This window comes from Nerophis ophidion, linkage group LG01, assembly GCF_033978795.1.
Source record: "Nerophis ophidion isolate RoL-2023_Sa linkage group LG01, RoL_Noph_v1.0, whole genome shotgun sequence".
Lineage (NCBI taxonomy): Eukaryota > Metazoa > Chordata > Actinopteri > Syngnathiformes > Syngnathidae > Nerophis > Nerophis ophidion.
This window is the reverse complement of record NC_084611.1, coordinates 52,844,279-52,865,491: the sequence shown is the minus strand read 5'-3', so window position 1 is coordinate 52,865,491 and position 21,213 is coordinate 52,844,279. Positions and strand designations below refer to the sequence as shown.

The window sequence follows — 21,213 nt, the reverse complement described above, 5'->3', positions numbered from 1 at the left end:
CTGAACCTTTTGATGATATTACAGAACGTATATGTTGAAATCTCAAAATTCCTTGCGATAGCTGGTTAAGAAATGTTGTTCTTAAACAATTTTCACAGGCATTTGTTGACAAAGTGGTGACCCTCGCCCCCCACCCCCAACCCCCCCATCCTTGTTTGTGGAAGACTGCTTTTATACCCAATCTTGGCACCCAGCTGTTCCCAATTAGCCCGTTCACCTATGTGACGTTTCAAATAAGTCTTTGACAAGCAATCCTCAACTTCCTCAGTCTTTTTTGCCGCCTGTGCCAGCTTTTTTGAAACCGCCTGTGCCAGCTTTTTTGAAACACGTTGCAGGCATCACATTCCAAATGAGCTAATATTTGCAAAAAATAACAAAGTTTTCCAGTTTGAAAATTAAATATCTTGTCTTTGCAGTCTATTTAATTGAATATAAGTTGAGAAGGACTTATTTTGAGAATTATTTTATTCTGTTTTATTTACCATTTTTACCGTTTTATCACTGGTTTTGGGGTGTGGAATATGTCTGAGTTTGTAGTAAATATTACTTAAAATAATCAAATTGGTGCCTGGTAGGTAAAAAGCCATAAAAACGTTTTAGGTCTTGACTCCAGATTTGACATTTTTGTCCTAATAAAAGTGTTTATTGATCGGCGGTGATTACAGCGATCGAGCAGATCGAGCTCAAGGACACTTTGACATTGTGGAAAAGAAGAAAAGTCACGTTTGTTTCCCGAGACGAAGGGAGCGGTGCGTTCAAGTGGCAGTTAAAAGCAGATGCAAGCAAGGTGTGGAAATAGGAATCTTTCTCATCGCTCCGCTGCAGAGGAATGTGCAGCTAAACACACACACACACGCACACGCACACGCACACACACACACACACACACACACGCACGCACACGCACACGCACGCACGCACACAAGGTGCAGGGGACGGCGCCCTAAAGAAAGACAGGAAGTTGAAAGGAGAGGATGCGGGGGCAGGGGTTACGAAAGAGAGAACAGGAAGTGGAAGAGTGTGGCGGCAACAGGATTTGGGTGGCTGACGAAAACCTGTGAAGCCGGGAGTGGCCTGGGAGGTGCGCGAATACAAAATGATGGAGACCTTCTCTACTTCCTTTCAATGAGGCGTTCAAAAAACTGAATCGTTATTATGCAGATTTAAAATAAGCACTAAAAGACTTGCAAAAACACTTAAAATAAGTAACAATGTCAAATTGTGTAGTTATTTTGGTAAAATATCTTACTTATTGTAAGTAATGTATCTGAGTTTGTAATTATTTGTCATTATTTTTAATTATTAAAAATATGCAGATTCAAAATAAGCACTAAAAGACTTGTAAAAACACTTAAAACAAGTAAAAGGTCAAATTGTGTTGTTCTTTTGGTAAATTATCTTACTAAATGTAAGTAATGTATCTGAGTTTGCAATTATTTGTCATTGTTTGAAATCATTTAAAAACATGCAGATTTAAAATAAGCACTAAAAGACTTGCAAAAACACTTAAAACAAGTAAAATGTCAAAGTGTGTTGTTCTTTTGGTAGATTATCTTACTAGTTATAAGTAATGTATCTGAGTCTGTAATTATTTGAAATTGTTTGTAATTACTTAAAATATGCAGATTTAAAATAAGCACTAAAAGACTTGCAAAAACACTTAAAACAAGTAAAATGTCAAAGTGTGTTGTTCTTTTGGTAGATTATCTTACTAGTTATAAGTAATATATCCGAGTTTGTAATTATTTGTCATTGTTTGTAATTATCTAAAAATGTGCAGATTTAAAATAAGCACAAAAAGAATTGGAAAAAAACACTTCAAACAAGTTAAATGAAAAAAAATGTTGTTCTTTCACAAGATGATTTTGCATATTTGTAGGTAAAAACATCTAATTGTGTAATAAGTATTACTTGAACGATATTATAAAAAATGTTTGAAAAAAAATAGTTACTGTGCAGATTTAAAATAAACACTAAAAGACTTGCAAAAACACTTAAAACAAGTAAAATATCAATTTGTGTTGTTCTTTTGGTATATTATCTAACTTATTGTAAGTAATGTGTTTGAATTTGTAATTATTTTAAATATGCACATTTCAAATAAGCATAAAAAGACTTTCAAAAACACTTAAAACAAGTAAAATGTCAAATTTTGTTGTTCTTTTGGTAGATTGTCTTGCTTATTGTAAATAATGTATTTTAGTTTGTAGTACATATTTCCTTGAGTTTCATTATTTAAAATATGCAAATTGAAAAATAAGCACAAAAACACTTGCAAAAAACACTTAAAACAAATAAAATTTAAATTTTTGTTGTTGTTTTGGTAGAATATTTTGCTCATTTGTAAGTAATATATCGGAGTTTGTAGTAAATATTTATTTCCGTTTCATTATTTTAAATATGCAAATTTAAAATAAGCACAAAAACACTTGCAAAAAACACTTAAACAAGTTAAATTACTTTTGATTTGTTCTTTCACAAGGTGATTTTTCTTATTTGTAGGTAAAAAAATCTAAGTGTATAATAAATATTACTGGAGAAATATCATTAAAAAAAAAGAATCGTTATTATGCACATTTCAAATAAGCATAAAAAGACTTCCAAAAACACTTAAAACAAGTAAAATGTTAAATTGTGTTGTTATTTTGGTAGATTATCTTACTCATTATAAATAATATCTTTGAGTTTGTAATTATTTGTCGTTTTTTTATTATTTATAATATGCACATTTAAAATAAGCACTAAAAGACTTGCAAAAACACTTAAAACAAGTCAAATGTCAAATTGTGTTGTTCTTTTGGTGGATTTTTTGGTAGAGTATTTACTAAAAGACACAAAAAATACTTCCTAAAACACTTAAAAATAGCTCAAATATTTTTTTAATTTGTAAGTAAAAAATCTAAGTTTGTAGTACATTTTACGTGAGCGATATTATTACAGGCTCTGCGATGAGGTGGCGACTTGTCCAGGGTGTACACGCCTTCCGCCCGATTGTAGCTGAGGTAGGCACAAGTGCCCCCCGCGACTCCAAAGGGAATAAGCGGTAGTAAATGGATGGATGGATGGATATTATTACCAAAAAAACTGAATGGGTTATTATTAAGCAGATTTAAAATAAGCACAAAAAGACTTGCAAAAACACTTAAAACAAGTAAAATGTCAAGTTGTGTTGTTCTTTCAGTAGAGTTTTTACTAAAACGCACAAAAAAGACTTTTACAAGATGATTTTTTTTATTTGTAAGTAAAAAATCAAAATTTGTAGTAAATATTACTTGAGTGATAATATTACAAAAAAGACAGAATCTGTATTGTAAAGATTTAAAATGAGCACTAAAAGACTTGCAAAAACACCTAAAACAAGTGAAATGTTAAATTATGTTGTTATTTTGGTATATTATCCTACTTATTGTAAGTAATGTATCTGAGTTTGACATTTTTTGTAATATGCACATTTAAAAATAAGCAAAACAAGATTATCAATAACACTTAAAACAAGTAAAATGTCAAATTGTGTTGTTCTTTTGGTAGATTATTTTACTAATTGTAAGTAATGCATATGATATTGTAATTATTTAAAAATATGCAGATTTTAAAAAGGCAAAAACACTTAAAACAAGTAAACTGTCAAATTGTGTTGTTTTTTGGTAGATTATCATACTTATTGTAAAACATGTACAACAAGACTTTCAAAAACACCTAAAACAAGTAAAATGTCAAATTGTGTTGTTTTTTTGGTAGATTATCGTACTAATTGTAAGTAATATATCTGAGTTTGTAATTATTTAAAAATAAGTGGGTAAAGGGTTGCAGGTTTGCTCCCCGCCTATTAACATCCAAGTCGCTGCCGTTGTGTCCTTGGGCAGGACACTTCATCCTTGCCCACGGTGCCGCTCACACTGGTGAATGAATGATGAATGAATGATTGGTGGGGGTCGGAGGGGCCGTAGGCGCAAACTGCTAGCCACGCTTCCGTCAGTCTACCCCAGGGCAGCTGTGGCTACAGATGTAGCTTACCACCACCAGGTGTGAATGAATGATGGGTTCCCACTTCTCTGTGAGCGCTTTGAGTATTTAATTATAGAAAAGCGCGATATAAATCTAATCCATTATTATTATCATTATTAAAACAAGTAAAATGTCAGCTTGTGTCGTTCTTTTGGTATATTATCTTACTTATTGTAAGTAATAGATCTGAGTTTGTAATTATTTGGTATATGCACATTTAAAAGAAGCATAAAAATACTTTCAAAAACACTTAAAACAAGTAAAATGTCAAATGTTGTTCTTTTGGTAGATCATCTTACTTATTGTAAGTAGTGTATCTGAGTCTGTAATTATTTGAAATATGCACATTTAAAATAAGCATAAAAATACTTTCAAAAACACTTAAGACAAGTAAAATGTCAAATGTTCTTTTGGTAAATCATCTTACTTATTGTAAGTAATACATCTGAGTTTGTAATTATTTGTAATTATTTGAAATATACACATTTGAAACAAGCATAAAAAGACTTTCAAAAATACTTAAAACAAGTAAAATGTCAAATGTTGTTTTTTTTTGGTAGATGATCTTGCTTATTGTAAATAATGTATTAGTTTGTAGTACATATTTACCTCAGTTTCATTATTTTAAATATGCAAATTTAAAATAACAACAAATACTTGCCAAAAACACTTAAAACAAGTTAAATATTTTTTTTTGTTTTTTCACAAGATGATTTTGCTTATTTGTAAGTAAAAAAAAATCTAAGTGTGTAGTAAATATTACTTGAGCTGTATTAATTAAAAAATCTAATTTAAAATAGGTACAAAAAACACCTAAAACAAGTTAAATGTCAAATGTTGTTGTTTTTTTACAATATTATTTTGATTATTTTGTAAAAAAAAATACAGTTTTTACTAAAAGGTACAAAAAAAGACTTCCAAAAACACTTAAAACAAGTTATATGACATTTTTTTGATGATTTTGCTTATTTGTAAGTAAAAAATCTAAGTTTGTAGTAAATATTACTTGAGCGAAATTATTAAAAAACAAAAAAATAATTATTATGCTGACTTAAAATAAGCACTAAAAGACTTGCAAAAATGTCAAATTGTGTTCTTTTCGTAGATTATCTTATTTATTGTAAGTAATATATCTGAGTTTGTAATTATTTGACATATGCAAATTTAAAATAAGCATAAAAATACTTTCAAAAACACTTAAAATATGTAAAATGTCCAACTGTGTTGTTCTTTAGGTAGATTGTCTTGCTTGTTGTGAATAATATATTTGAGTTTGTAATTATTTGAAATATGCACATTTAAAATAAGCATAAAAATACTTTCAAAAACACTTAAAACAAGTAAAATGTCAAATGTTGTTCTTTTGGTAGATCATCTTACTTATTGTAAGTAGTGTATCTGAGTCTGTAATTATTTGAAATATGCACATTTAAAATGAGCATAAAAATACTTTCAAAAACACTTAAAACAAGTAAAATGTCCAATTGTGTTGTTCTTTAGGTAGATTGTCCTGCTTATTGTGAATAATGTATCTTAATTTGTAGTACATATTTACTTCAGTTTCGTTATTTTAAATATGCAAATTTAAAATAAGCACAAAAAGACTTGCAAAAAAACACTAAAAACAAGTTAAATTAATTTTTTTTTGTTCTTTCGCAAGATGATTTTGCTTATTTGTAAATAAAAAAAATCTAAGTTTGTAGTAAATATTATTTGAGCGATATTACTTTAAAAAAATATTTAAAAGATGCACATTTAAAATAAGCATAACAAGACTTGCAAAAACACTTAAAACAAGTAAAATGTCAAATTGTGTTGTTCTTTTGGTAAATTATCTTACTAATTGTAATATATCTGAATTTGTAGGTCATATTTAATTCAGTTTCATTATTTAAATATGCAAATTTAAAATAAGCACAAAAAGACTTGCAAAAAACACTTAAAACGAGTAAAATGCCAAATTTTGTAGTTCTTTTGGTAGATTGGCTTGCTTATTGTGAATAATGTATCTGAGTTTGTAGTACATATTTACTTCAGTTTCATTATTTTAAATACGCAAATTTAAAATAAGCATAAAAATATTTTCAAAAACACTTAAAATGAGTAAAATGCCAAATTTTGTAGTTCTTTTGGTAGATTGGCTTGCTTATAGTGAATAACGTATCTGAGTTTGTAGTACATATTTACTTAAGTTTCAATATGTTAAATATGCAAATTTAAAATAAGCATCAAAATACTTTCAAAAACACTTTAAAAAAATGGTAAAATGGGTTACACTTGTATAGCGCTTTTCTACCTTCTAGGTACTCAAAGCGCTTTGACACTATTTCCACATCCACTCATTTACACACACATTCACTCACGGATGGCGGGAGACGCCATGCAACGGACGTGCCGAGGGTGGTAAAAGCTGGGGGATCGAACCAGGAACCCTCAGGTTGCTGGCACCCGCTACACCGTCCCCCAAACAAGTACAATTTCCTGCCCAACACAATCCAACAAATAATGCACCATGGAGAGAGCGGTGTGGCACTTACTCGTAGTCCTGTGGTATTCTGATGACTGCTGACTTCATGTCGTGCTGCTCCTGGATCAGCTCGGAGCGAGGCTCTGCTTTGATTGGCCTGTGCAGGTCGTGGGCATCGCCTCGCCCGTCAAAAGCCTGGCTCGGCGGAACTGTGCGGAGGCCGAAGGGAACCCACATTAAAAACACGCAAGTCAATTTACAGCGGTACCTCGACTTAAGAATTAACTGCCGTGCTAAGAGTTACAAGCGGAAATTGGAAGTTAAAAGCACTGCCGCCGTAGTGTGAGCTTATAGCCAGAGATCGACGTAAATTTGTTTTTTTGAGCACGGCGAGGGAGAGAGTGAGTGTGAAGGACGGCGCTGAGAAGGAGAAGTGGACCATGCTCAGGGAATTAAAGAAAGAAATCATCGAAAACGTGACAAGTGTGACGCCCACATGCACCGTGTCACGCCAGCCAAGGATGTTAAAAAAGTATCTCAACAGCAGACGTTTAACCATGACTATATGTCAAAGCTGCTGATGGTGTGTTTGACGGAGAAATACATTATCATTACGCTACTTCATAAAAGTACTGTAGTTATTAGTAGTACATTCTGTCGTATTGTCTTTATGCAATATTTATGATCTAAATGTTAGTTTGTCAATTTAAAAGGCATGTTACGTTTTAAAATTGTGCTTTTTTTTTTGGGCGGGGGCAATTAAATTGATTTCAATTAATTTCAATAAGACAATAATTTGAGATACAAGTGTTTTGAGTTAAGAGCTCCATCACAGAACCAAATAAGCTCATAAGTTGAGGTACTACTACACTTGACACTATTTTTGTTGTTGTATTTAATATTTTTTATTCAGTATACACACACACACACACATATATATATATATGTGTGTATACATATATATATATATATGTGTGTGTATATCACATATATATGTATATATATACAGACATACATGCATATATACATACATACACACACACACACACACACACATATATACACACATAGTATTTTTTTTTAGAGGCAAACTGAACTTTTTGGGAAAATTTTCACGATCGTTCACAATCTTTATGAGAGACAAGAACACTTTTTTTTAATACATTCTAATTCGTAAATAAACACTATCAAGAGGTGGCAAACAATGCAGCTAATGAGAGTAAACAATTCCGACCATAAATCCCTCTAAAAAAACATCCAAAAACCGCCAACAATACTGTGTTTACATGCCGTGACCTGAATATTAACCAAGTATCAGTGATGTTGTTATTATAAGCGCTAACGCTGAGGAACTACTTTTAGCAAGCGGACTATTTTATGCTGCGAAATCGCCTAATTGAGCTGCTGCATTGCCTCCGAGTTGGTGAAAGTTCATTCTAGATTGTAATTCATGCCTCTCACCTGGGTAGTGGAAGGTTGTGGACATAAACCAAGAAGTTGGTCGACTTTGACATCCAACTTAGAGCTTTTTTTTTTTTTTTTTTAACCCTACGATACATATTTTATTTAAACGGGAAGATATACACAACCCCTCCCTCTTTATCCCAGTGAGAGCAAACATTGTATAGTAAGTGATTGTTTTATTATGTTTGTTGTCTTTAATGAAATCGGCCATTATTAGTAATGTTGTTGTTGAAGAAAAAAGCGAACGTTGTGATGTGTCTGGTAAATATTACATATTATGAATGTTACTACATGACATATACTTTACAGTGCGTATATAAAACGCTTTTGGAGGTTTTTTAGGCGGAATAGAGCGACTTCACTTAGCTCCATTGTTAGCTGACTTTTGCTAGCATTTATTTATGGTTTAGAATGCAAAAAAAAAGGGGTTTTCTTGACTTAAATAAGGATTGTGAATGGAAAAAAGTGCAGTTCCCCTTTAAATAAGTCAAATTGGTAGGGTTACCTGTCTTGTGCTCTCTGCTTCGATGATGATGATGATGATGATGGTGGTGGTGGTCGTCGGCGGCGGCGGTAACAGGCGTGGTCATCATTATGGGCTGGTGCAGGTGCAGAGGGGAGGAGTAGAGGACGGACAGAGGCACCATGACTGGAGACACCATGACCCCTCCCGAACTCTGGATTACCCCGGGGCCGGAGCCCATCAGAGGAGCCACCATGGTCGGGTACGGCAGCGGGGAGGCAGGCGGCGGGAGGGCGTGGGGCGGCGAGGGGTGTCGCCGGCCCAGTGGGGGGGAGCAGCGCGGGGACGTGCGGCTCGCCGCGCTGTAGGGGGACGGTGGGGAGCTGCGCGAGGACGCCGGGGAGGAGGCGGAGGAGGACAGCGGCGAGGAGGAGGACGATCGCTTGCTGACGGACAGGTCCACGGGCTCCAGCTGGCCGTGGGACTGGGCCAGGGCCTGCATGTGGCTTTGGTGGTAGAGCTGGGCCGGGTGGGAGAAGATGACGCCGTACGGGTCGGGGCTCTTCACCAGCGATGCGTAGAAGGACTGCGGCGGGAAAAGAGCGGAGTTGAATGGATGAATCATCTACAAGTACGCTCACATTTACTAAACACAAGACACACACACACACACACACACACACACACACACACAGAGACACATACATACACACACACTTATATACATATACATATATACACAAACATATATACCCATATATATATACATATATACTTCTGTAGCCGATCTCCGGATTGGGGAGGAGACCCTGCCCCAAGTGGAGGAGTTCAAGTACCTAGGAGTCTTGTTCACGAGTGAGGGAAGAGTGGATCGTGAGATCGACAGGCGGATCGGTGCGGCGTCTTCAGTAATGCGGACGTTGTACCGGTCCGTTGTGGTGAAGAAGGAGCTGAGCCGGAAGGCAAAGCTCTCAATTTACCGGTCGATCTACGTTCCCATCCTCACCTATGGTCATGAGCTTTGGGTCATGACCGAAAGGATAAGATCACGGGTACAAGCGGCCGAAATTAGTTTCCTCCGCCGTGTGGCGGGGCTCTCCCTCAGAGATAGGGTGAGAAGCTCTGCCATCCGGGAGGAACTCAAAGTAAAGCCGCTGCTCCTTCACATCGAGAGGAGCCAGATGAGGTGGTTCGGGCATCTGGTCAGGATGCCACCCGAACGCCTCCCTAGGGAGGTGTTTAGGGCACGTCCAACCGGTAGGAGGCCACGGGGAAGACCTAGGACACGTTGGGAAGACTATGTCTCCCGGCTGGCCTGGGAACGCCTCGGGATCCCCCGGGAAGAGCTAGACGAAGTGGCTGGGGAGAGGGAAGTCTGGGTTTCCCTGCTTAGGCTGTTGCCCCCGCGACCCGACCTCGGATAAGCGGAAGATGATGGATGGATGGATGGATGGATGGATACATATATACACATATTATGTATATATATACACACATACATATATATACATACATATATATGCATACATATATATACATAAATACACACATATATATATATATATGTATATATATATATATATATATATATATATACACACACCCCCACACACACACACACACACACACATATATATCCATCTCATCCATCCATTTTCTACCGCTTGTCCCTTTTGGGGTTGCAGTGGGTGCTGGAGCCTATCATAGCTGCATTCGGGCAGAAGGTGAAGTACACCCTGGACAAAATCCTAAGTTTTTCTTGTGAAATTTTGACCTTTTTCTTGTGAAAATCCAACTAATTTTTCACAACAAGATTTTTATATACACATAGTATGTATATATTATTAATGTTATCAATACAAATCTTTATATATCTAGAAAGGCTGGTCCTAAAGAGGGGACATTTTTCTTATGTCCCCAAAAGGTAAAAATGACGAGTGTGTGAGTGTGTGTGTGTGTGTGTGTGTGCAGCCATTGTATGCAAATGTCCAGTGTACCGCAGCCCGCCCAGGAAGAGTGGGAATGTGGAAGGAGGCTGTCAGGACATGTACAGTAGCATGTTGTTATGTGCTGGCTACTGTACGTCAGCAGAAGACATGTTGAGGCACGACGCAAACAAAACCACACAACACCAAACAGTACACACGTACACACACGTACACACATAGGCGCGTGCCTTACCGTGTCCATGTCTGTCTTCAGGGGGTAATCATACATCAGCATGGCTGCCGCAGCACCACTCCTGCAAAAACCATGGCACAAGTTTTAACTTCCAGTGGTATCGCTTTGTCAGAACACAATAAAGGAGCCACCGGTCTTCAACATCAACCTACCAGGTCCGATTCTCGGACCGACCATTCCATTCCACACGTATTACTTGCTATAATCATTCCAATCAAACTTTTTCAAAATAGGTGACAGGTCAGAAAAGCCCTTTTAAGGTTAGAGGAACGGATTTTAAACATTGATTGTTATGACAGAAAAAAATATAAAAATAAATCAAATATGTTTTGCTCTTGTTTTGAAAATATTTGATTTATAAGTGATAATTACTACTTAGCGAAAATTATTTTATCGCAGTGCTGTCTGAAAACCAATTAACCTCCAAAGAACGGGTGGCTAGGCCAGGGGTGTCAAAAATTTTGGACTTGGGGGTCGGTTTGGTCTGCAAAAATGTGGCCTTGGATCAAAAGTCGACTGCATGTAAAGTAACATATTCATGCACACATAAATATATGCATATATATATGTATATATATATATATATATATATATATATATATATATATATATATATATATATATAATATACATACACATATATAATATACATAAATATATATATATATATATACATACATATATATAAATATACATACACATATATATATACACATACATATATATATATATATATATATACACACAAACACACACACATTTATATATATACACACACACACACACACATATATAAACATATATATATACACATGTATACACACACCGATATGTACACGCATATATAAACTTAAATATAAATATATATATATATATATATATATATATATATATATATACATACATATATATACATACATATATATATATATATATATATATATATATATATATATATATATATATATACAGTGGGGCAAAAAAGTATTTAGTAAGACAGTGGTCCCCAACCACCGAGCCACAGAAGAATTTTTTATTCATTTTTATTTAAAAAAAAATATATATATGTATATATTTCTTTTTCATCAAATCAACATAAAAAACACAATATACACTTACAATTAGTGCACCAACCACAAAAACCTCCCTTTTTCATGACAAAAACGTCCCTTTTTCATGACAAAGGAAAAAAATAAAATAAATAAAAATAAAATAAAATAAAAAAAAGGATCCCCCCCGGGCCGCCGGTCAAATTATTAAGCGTTGACCGGTCCGCGGATACAAAAAGGTTGGGGACCACTGTAGTAAGAAACCGATTGTGCAAGTTCTCCCAGTTAAAATGATGACAGAGGTCTGTAATTTTCATCATAAGTACACTTCAACTGTGAGAGACAGAATGTGGGAAAAAAATCAAGGAATTCACATTTTACGAATTTTAAAGAATTTATTTGTAAATTATGGTGGAAAATAAGTATTTGGTCAATCATTCAAAGCTCTCACTGATGGAAAGAGGTTTTGGCTCAAAATCTCACGATACATGGCCCCATTCATTCTTTCCTTAACACGGATCAATCGTCCTGTCCCCTTAGCAGAAAAACAGCCCCAAAGCATGATGTTTCCACCCCCATGCTTCACAGTAAGTATGGTGTTCTTGGGATGCAACTCAGTATTCTTCTTCCTCCAAACACGACGAGTTGAGTTTATACCAAAAAGTTCTATTTTGGTTTCATCTGACCACATGACATTCTCCCAATCCTCTGCTGTATCATCCATGTATCCATTTTGGAGATGATGATTTCATTCCCCGTGCGTCGGTAAGGTGGGCGGGGTTGGGGACGCGGGGGTGTAAAGTATATTCAGGAATTGTCATGGATGCAAAGGATTCTGGGTATTTTTTGTGTTGCGTTTATGTTGTGTTACTATGAGGATGTTCTTCCTAAATATGTTTGTCATTCTTGTTTGGTGTGGCTTCACAGTGTGGCGCATATTAGTAAGAGTGTTAAAATTGTTTATATCATAACCATTAGTGTACTCTGTATCACCCAGTATGCCCTTCAATCTTGTAGTGAGTTTGCGTAAGCTGCATACAGCATGTTGCTGGACTGGCAAACAGTTTGTATATGTTGTTGAAGGTGTCAAAGGCAATGGCTTCACAGCACGCCCTTATTCCCGTTATCTGAATGATCACCACCGGATATTTGCGAGAACGTTAGCGGCTCCCATTGCCATCATTACTTTGTGACACGGGTCAAACTAGCTCTTTTGGTGGTAAAGGTCGCCGACTATGGATATATAACAACGGGCGGGTGGCGGGCGGTTGCAGTTCTGATAAAATGTTGGTTCGAGTGGATGGCGGGTGGATAACGACTTTAGTGATGCGGTTGCGGATGATATGATTGCCTATCCACGCATCTCTAATATATACACATACATATATATATATATATATATATATATATATATATATATATATACATACATACATATATAAATACACATATATACATACATCCATTTTCCCATCATGCACTCTAATGGATTTAAACGGGTGTCATCTTGGACGTTTTTTTCGTTGTTTTTTTTTAAATATCATCTGCAGAGTTCAGTGAGCAGGTGCTGTTATGTTTCACCTTCTTAGTTGCAAATTTTTTGATTGCACTTTGACTAGGGAAGGTTGTCTGCACTGGTTCCTACAAGTAAATGCTGTGCTAAAATTTCCAAGTACTTGAACAATCTGATGTTTTCACATTGTCCACCAGACGGCAGCACATACGTAGCATTCAGCGACCGCCTGGTATTCAAGAGGAATCTGAAAGGAGTCCACGACGCTTTTGGCCTGGTCTACATCCTCTCCCCGCAAGGCCTTTATTCAGTCCAGCAGCTTTTTTCTTTCTTTCACAGTCCAATAAAACGTCTCCCGGCAGCGTTAACTGGTGAGCTAATAAGAAAAATAAATAAATAAATCCAGGAAACGACCAGGTGCGCCTGCCATGACGCTTCCTAAATTAGCGTGTGTGTGTGTTTGGGTAACACGACCTGCACTGACGATGTAGTTTCAAGTGTGTGTGTGAGACCAGATCAAAGTCCACAGTCTGGAAACAAGACAGCCTTTAATTATTAACAAAGGGGTCCAAACAGCAAGCGTCACACAGACACACACTTGGCCAATAGGAGCGCCGGCTTCAGGAAGGGCGTGAGCGAGCGCCTCGCCCATCGTCCGACGCCGGACAAACAAAGAGCGAGCAGTCAGGTGTGGTCTGTGTGCGTGTGTCGTAATCTGGGTTTGCATTGTGTTGTGTTGTGGTTCACCTGCGGGTCATTAGGGAGGCACGGAAGAGCGTCTCACCATTTGCACAACGCTCAGCCTTCACGCTACGACAACACGGCAGGAAGTAGTCCTAAAATAATCCCACGCCTGCGTAGCACAGCTTCTTTTTGCCAACCTTCCCGTGAAGTCTTTCAAAGTCACCCAAAAGCGCCAAGTATTCTAATCCATGATTGTTATGATACAAAAATTTGCTAAAAAGCTAACATAAAACATTAGCATGCTAGTATAAAAGACCTTCGCATAATTCCAAGATATTCTCGAGTATAAAAAAACTTGATTTTTAGGTTAAAGTATACAAAACAAACTAAAAAGCTAACATAAAACATTAACATGGCAATATAAAAGATGTTCGCATTCTTCCAAGATGGCTCTAAGTATCAAAAAACTAGATCTTTAGGTTAAAGTATACAAAAATAGATAAAAAGCTAACATAATACGTTAGCATGCAAATATGAAAGACATTCGCATACTTCCAAGATGTCCCCAAGTATCAAAAAACGTGATTTTTAGGTTAAAGTATACAAAATTAGCTAAAAAGCTAACATAAAACATTAACACGCTAATATAAAAGACGTTCGCATACTTCCAAGATGGCCCCAAGTATCAAAAACACGTGATTTTTAGGTTAAAGTATACAAAATTAGCTAAAAAGCTAACCTAAAACATTAGCATGCTAGCATAAAAGAAGTTCGCATACTTCCAAGATGGCCCCAAGTATCGAAAAATTCGATTTTTAGGTTAACGTATACAAACATAGCTAAAATCTAACATAAAACATTAGCATGCTAATATAAAAGACGTTTGCATACTTCCAAGATGGCCCCATGTATCAAAAAAATTTGATTTTTCAGTTAAAGTATACAAAATTTGCTAAAAGGCTAACATGAAACATTAACACGCTAATATAAAAGACGTTCGCATACTTCCAAGATGGCCCCAAGTATAAAAAAAACGGGATTTTTAGGTTAAAGTATACAAAATTAGCTAAAATGCTAACATAAAACATTAGATGCTAATATAAAAGATGTAAACAAACTTCCAAGATGGCCCCAAGAATGAAAAAACAGGATTTTTAGGTTAAAGTTTACAAAATTAGCTAAAAAGCTAACATAAATCATTAGCGTGCTAATATAAAAGATGTTCGCATACTTCCAAGATGGCCCCAAGTATCAAAAACAAGATTTTTAGGATCAAACATACGGAAAATCTTAAAAGCCAGCATAAAATGATAGCATGCTAATTAATAGAAGAGAAGTTAACAAATTTCCAAAATGGCCCCAAGTATCAAAAGCATGATTTTTAGGTTCAAACATACAAAATTACATAAAAAGCTTGCACAAATGTTCACAGGGTGAAAACTTGGGATAGATAAATGAGCTTCCACAGTATTGGTCCGGGGGGTGAGAACTGAACATAAAGTCAAGTCCACATGTGTTTCTACATGAGGTTGGCGTGGAACATCAAAGTGCAAAATGGAGACAACAACTTCTGTCTGAGACACAACTGAGTCCCGCTGAAGCTCTCCAGACAAAAGGATGTCAGACAAGAACTCTCATTGCATGTCCGCCAGCTGATTGACCATCTGGCGCTTAAATCTTCTTGTCAGACAAGGCAGTGAACTCAAGCTAGGTTGTATTATTATTTTTTTTATTATTATTATTAATATTCATATTGTGATGATGTCACACACACACAAGGCTGGCCTTGTAACACTAATTACACATTGTTGATGTGGAAGTTACAAACATACACACTATGCATATACACACGCACATGTACATATACACAGTACATACATACATACATACATACTAGAAATGCGCTGTTTGCGGTCTCATCCGCGGAGTCCGCGGATAAACCACGGGTCGGGCGGGTGACATGACGAAAAAATAGATTTTAATTAGATCCGGGCGGGTGGCAGTTGAACCGTTCGGAAATATTTGATAAACATGGTTCAGGGATTGGTATCCTTTGCCATTCAAACAGCCATTTGAGACCCGTGTCACAAAGCGTAGAAGACAATAGGAGACGCTAATATTCTCAAGAATGACTACCGGCAGTCACCCAGATATTAAGTATTAGGGCGTGCTATGAAGTCACTGACTTTGTCGCCCTCTACAGCATGTACGATCTGCTTGTCAGTCCAGCAACATGTTGTGTGTTGCTTCCGCAGCAACACGCACACGACTGCAAGGCATACTGGGTGACACAGAGTACACTAATGGTTGTGATATAAACAATTTTAACACTCTTAGTAATATGCGCCACGCTGTGAAGACACACCAAACAAGATTGACAAACACATTTCGGGAGGACATCCTCCCAGTAACACAACAAATACCCAGAATCCTTTGTATCCATGACAATTCCTGACTATTTTATACACCCCACTAGCAGCAAACCCCGCCACACCCCTACCCCGTGCATGGGTAAGGTGGGCGGGGTTGGGGGCACGGGGGTGTAAAATATATTCAGGAAGTGTCACGGATACAAATAATTATGGGTATTCGTTGTGTTGCGTTTATGTTGTGTTACTGTGAGGATGTTCTCCGGAAATGTGTTTGTCAATCTTGTTTGGTGTGGCTTCACAGCGTGGTGCATATTAGTAAGTGTTAAAGTTGTTTATATCACAACCTTCAGTGTACTCTGTATCACCCAGTATGCCTTTCAATCTTGTACGTGTGATTGCGGAAGCTGCACACAACATGTTGCCAGACTAACAATCGGTGTGTACATGTTGTTGAAGGTGTCAAAGGCAATGGCTTCACAGCACGCCCATATTCTTGTCATCAGGATGAACGCCAATTGCATAATCGCGAGAACTTTAGCGGCTCCAATTGTCTTCGTTACTCTGTGAAACAGGTTTAGATAGCTCTGTGAGTGGTAAAGGTGGCCAACCACTGATGTATTTCAGCGGGCGGGTGGCGGGCGGATGCGTTTCTGATAAAATGTTGATTCGGGTGGACGGGGGTGGATGACGACTTTGGTGACGCGGTTGCGGATGATATAATTGCCTATCCGCGCATTTCTAATACATACATACTCGAGGTTACTGTTGTACAGTGCTCAATACCGGGCGTGGTAGAGCAGAATATACGTTAGGTCAGGAAAAAGCACAGAAGCTATTTCATCCCTACAAGCTTGTTTCGCAAGTTTCCCTGCTCTTCAGGGGATTTCAGGGGAAGAGCAGGGAAACCAGGCTCGTAGGGATGAAATAGCATCTGTGTTATTTTCCTCAACTAACACGTATGTGTATATTTATATACAAACCCCATTTCCATATGAGTTGGGAAATTGTGTTAGATGTAAATATAAACGGAATACAATGATTTGCAAATCCTTTTCAACCCATATTCAGTTGAATATGCTACAAAGACAACATATTTGATATTCAAACTGATAAACATTTTTTTTGTTTGCAAATACTCATTAACTTTAGAATTTGATGCCAGCAACACGTGACAAAGAAGTTGGGAAAGGTGGCAATAGATACTGATAAAGTTGAGGAATGCTCATCAAACACTTATTTGGAACATCCCTCAGGTGTGCAGGCTATTTGGGAACAGGTGGGTGCCATGATTGGGTATAAAAGCAGCTTCCATGAAATGCTAAGTAATTCACAAACAAGGATGGGGCGAGGGTCACCACTTTGTAAGCAAATTGTCAAACAGTTTTAGAACATTTCTCAATGAGCTATTGCAAGGAATTTAGGTATTTTACCATCTACGGTCCGTAAAATCATCAAAAGGTTCAGAGAATCTAGAGAAATCACTGCACGTAAGCGATGATATAACGGACTTTCGTTCCTTCAGGTGGTACTGCATCAAAAAGCAACATGTGTAAAGGATATCACCAAATGGGCTCAGGAACACTTCATAAAACCACTGTCAGTAACTACAGTTGGTCTCTACATCTGTAAATGCAAGTTAAAACTCTACTATGCAAAGCCAAATCCATTTATCAACAACACCCATAAAGACCGCCGGCTTCGGTGAGTATAGCACAGTAGGTGTTATTGACAGTAGGTGAGTATAGTACAGTAGGTGAGTATAGTAAAGTAGGTGTTATTGACAGTAGGTGAGTATAGTACAGTAGGTGAGTATAGTACAGTTGGTGTTATTGACAGTAGGTGAGTATACTACAGTAGGTGTTATTGACAATAGGTGAGTATAGTACAGTAGGTGAGTATAGCACAGTAAGTGAGTATAGTACAGTAGGCGAGTATAGTACAGTAAGTGAGTATAGTACAGTAGGTGAGTATAGTACAGTAGGTGTTATTGACAGTAGGTGAGTATAGCACAGTAGGTGAGTATAGTACAGTAGGTGAGTATAGCACAGTAGGTGTTATTGACAGTAGGTGAATATAGTACAGTAGGTGAGTATAGTACAGTAGGTGTTATTGACAGTAGGTGAGTATAGTACAGTAGATGAGTATAGTACAGTTGGTGTTATTGACAGTAGGTGAGTATAGTACACTCGGTGTTATTGAGAGTAGGTGAGTATAGTACACAGTAGGTGAGTATAGTGCAGTTGGCGAGTATAGTACAGTAGGTGAGTATAGTACAGTTGGTGTTATTGACAGTAGGTGAGTATAGTACAGCAGGTGAGTATAGTACAGTTGGTGAGTATAGTACAGTAGGTGAGTATAGTACAGTTGGTGAGTATAGTACAGTAGGTGAGTATAGTACAGTTGGTGAGTATAGTACAGTTGGAGAGTATAGTACAGTAGGTGAGTATAGTACAGTTGGTGAGTATAGTACAGTAGGTGAGTATAGCACAGTAGATGTTATTGACAGTAGGTGAGTATAGTACAGTTGGTGAGTATAGTACAGTTGGAGAGTATAGTACAGTAGGTGAGTATAGCACAGTAGATGTTATTGACAGTAGGTGAGTATAGTACAGTTGGTGAGTATAGTACAGTTGGAGAGTATAGTACAGTAGGTGAGTATAGTACAGTTGGTGAGTATAGTACAGTAGGTGAGTATAGCACAGTAGATGTTATTGACAGTAGGTGAGTATAGTACGGTAGGTGATTATTTTACAGTTGGTGTTATTGACAGTAGGTGAGTATAGTACAGTTGGTGTTATTGACAGTAAGTGAGTATAGTACAGTGGGTGAGTATAGTACAGTAGGTGAGTATAGCACAGTAGGTGTTATTGACAGTAGGTGATTATAGTACAGTAGGTGAGTATAGTACAGTAGGTGTTATTGACAGTAGGGGAGTATAGTACAGTAGGTGAGTATAGTGCACTTGGCGAGTATAGTACAGTAAGTGAGTATAGTAGTTGGTGTTATTGACAGTAGGTGAGTATAGTGCAGTAGGGGAGTATAGTACAGTAGGGGAGTATAGTACAGTTGGTGTTATTGACAGTAGGTGAGTATAGTACAGTAGGTGAGTATAGTGCAGTTGGCAAGTATAGTACAGTAGGTGAGTATAGTACAGTTGGTGTTATTGACAGTAGGTGAGTATAGTACAGTAGGTGAGTATAGTGCAGTTGGCGAGTATAGTACAGTAGGTGAGTATAGTGGAGTTGGCGAGTATAGAACAGTAGGTGAGTATAGTACAGTTGTTATTTACAGTAGGTGAGTATAGTATAGTAGGTGAATATAGTACAGTAGGTGACTATAGTACAGTTGGTGTTATTGACAGTAGGTGAGTATAGTACAGTAGGTTTGTGTGCAAACATTGACCTCTTAGGTCAGTTTGGCTAGAGTGTTCAACCCTGCTCTGCAAACATCGCCCTTTAACCTCTCTCCCTCTCGCTCCCTTCTCTCTCTTTTTTCCTCTCTCTTTCTTTCTCTCTCTCTGTCTTCCTTGTTCTCTTTTCTTCTCTCTCTTTTTTTAATCTCTCTTCCTCTGACTCTCTCTTTCTCTCTTTTCCTCTCTTTCTCTCTCTTTTCCTCGCTCTTCCGCTCTTTTGCTCTCTCTTTTTCTCTCGCTGTCTCTCTCTTCCTCTGTCTTTTTCCTCTCTCGCTTTATCCCTTTCTCTTCCTCTCTTTCCCTCTATCTTTTCCACTCTCTCTCCCTTACTTTCTCTCTCTCTTCTCCTCTCTTTCTCTCTCTTTTCCGCTCTCTCTTGCTATTCTTCTGTCTCTCTTTCTTCCGCTCTCACTTCCTGTCTGTCTCTCCCTTCCTCTCTCTCTTTTCTTCTCTCTCTCTTCCTCTCTGTCTCTCCTTTCCTCTCTCTCTCGCTCTTCCGCTCTGTCTCTCTCTTCCTCTGTCTGTCTTTTTCCCCTCTCTCTCTTCCTCTCTGTCTCTCCCTTCCTCTCTCTGTTTCTCTCCTATCCACTCCCTCTCTCCCTCCCTCTCTCTTTCTCTCTTGCTCATCCTCTCTGTCTCTCTCTTCCTCATTCTCTTCCTCTATCTTTTTCCCTCTCTCTCTATTCCGCTTTCTCTCTTCCTTTCTCTCTCTCTTTTCCTCTCTGTCTTTCTTTTTTTCGCTCTCACTTCCTCTCTTTTCCTCTCTCTCCCTTCCTCTCTCTTTCTCTATTTTCCTCTCGCTCTTCCGCTCTGTCTCTCTCTCTTCCTCTGTCTGTCTTTTTCCTCTCTCTGTTTCTCTTTTCCGCTCTCTCTCTACCTTTCTCTTCCTTCCTGTCCCTCCCTTCCTCTCTCTGTTTCTCTCCTATCAACTCTCTCTCCCTCCCTTTCTCTCTTTTCCTTTCTCTCTCGCTCTTCGTCTCTGTCTCTCTCTTCCTCTCTCTCTTTTCCTCTGTCTGTCTTTTTCCCTCTCTCTATTCCTCTCTCTCTCTTCCACTTTCTCTCTTCCATTCTTTCTCGCTTTTCCTCTCTCTCGCTCTTCTTCTCTGTCTCTCTCGCTTCCTCTCTCTCTTTCTCTCTTTTCCGCTCTCTCCCTTCCTCTCGCTCATTTCCTTTCTCACTCTACCTCTATGCCTCTCCCTTCCTCTCTTTTCCTCTCTCTCTCTCACTCTTCCACTTTGTCTCTCTCTTCCTCTGTCTGTCTTTTTTCCTCTCTCTCTCTTTCTCCTTTCCGCTCTCTCTCTTCCTTTCTCTGTCTCTCCCTTCCTCTCTGTCTCTCCCTTCCTCTCTCTGTTTCTCACCTATCCTCTCACTCTCTCTCTCTCTTTCTTTCTCTCTCGCTCTTCCTCTCTGTCTCTCTCTTCCTCTCTCTCTCTCTGTCTGTCTTTTTTCCTCTCTCCCTTTTTCTCTCTCTCTCTTCCTCTCTGTTGCTCCCTTCCTCTCTCTCTTTCTCTCCTTTCCTCTCGTTTCCGCTCTCTCTCGCTCTTCCTCTACCTCTCATCCTCTTCTACACCTCTCAGCGGCTGCACGCTCTTCTTACGCTCCT

At 37.7% G+C, this 21,213-nt stretch overlaps 1 protein-coding gene across 2 annotated transcripts in view; it reads right to left on the bottom strand.

The window, feature by feature from the left end:
• The window catches only part of klf3 (Kruppel like factor 3 (basic)), a 66,587-nt gene that overhangs the window by 5,752 nt on the left and 39,622 nt on the right, over positions 1-21,213 (bottom strand). For both annotated transcript variants that reach the window (XM_061907048.1, XM_061907056.1), the window contains exons 2-4: positions 10,581-10,641; positions 8,442-8,985; positions 6,543-6,681 (exon numbers count right to left, since the gene is read on the bottom strand). In XM_061907048.1, the coding sequence (XP_061763032.1) occupies positions 6,543-6,681; positions 8,442-8,985; positions 10,581-10,641 (744 nt within the window). The remainder of the gene's footprint in view (positions 1-6,542; positions 6,682-8,441; positions 8,986-10,580; positions 10,642-21,213) is intronic.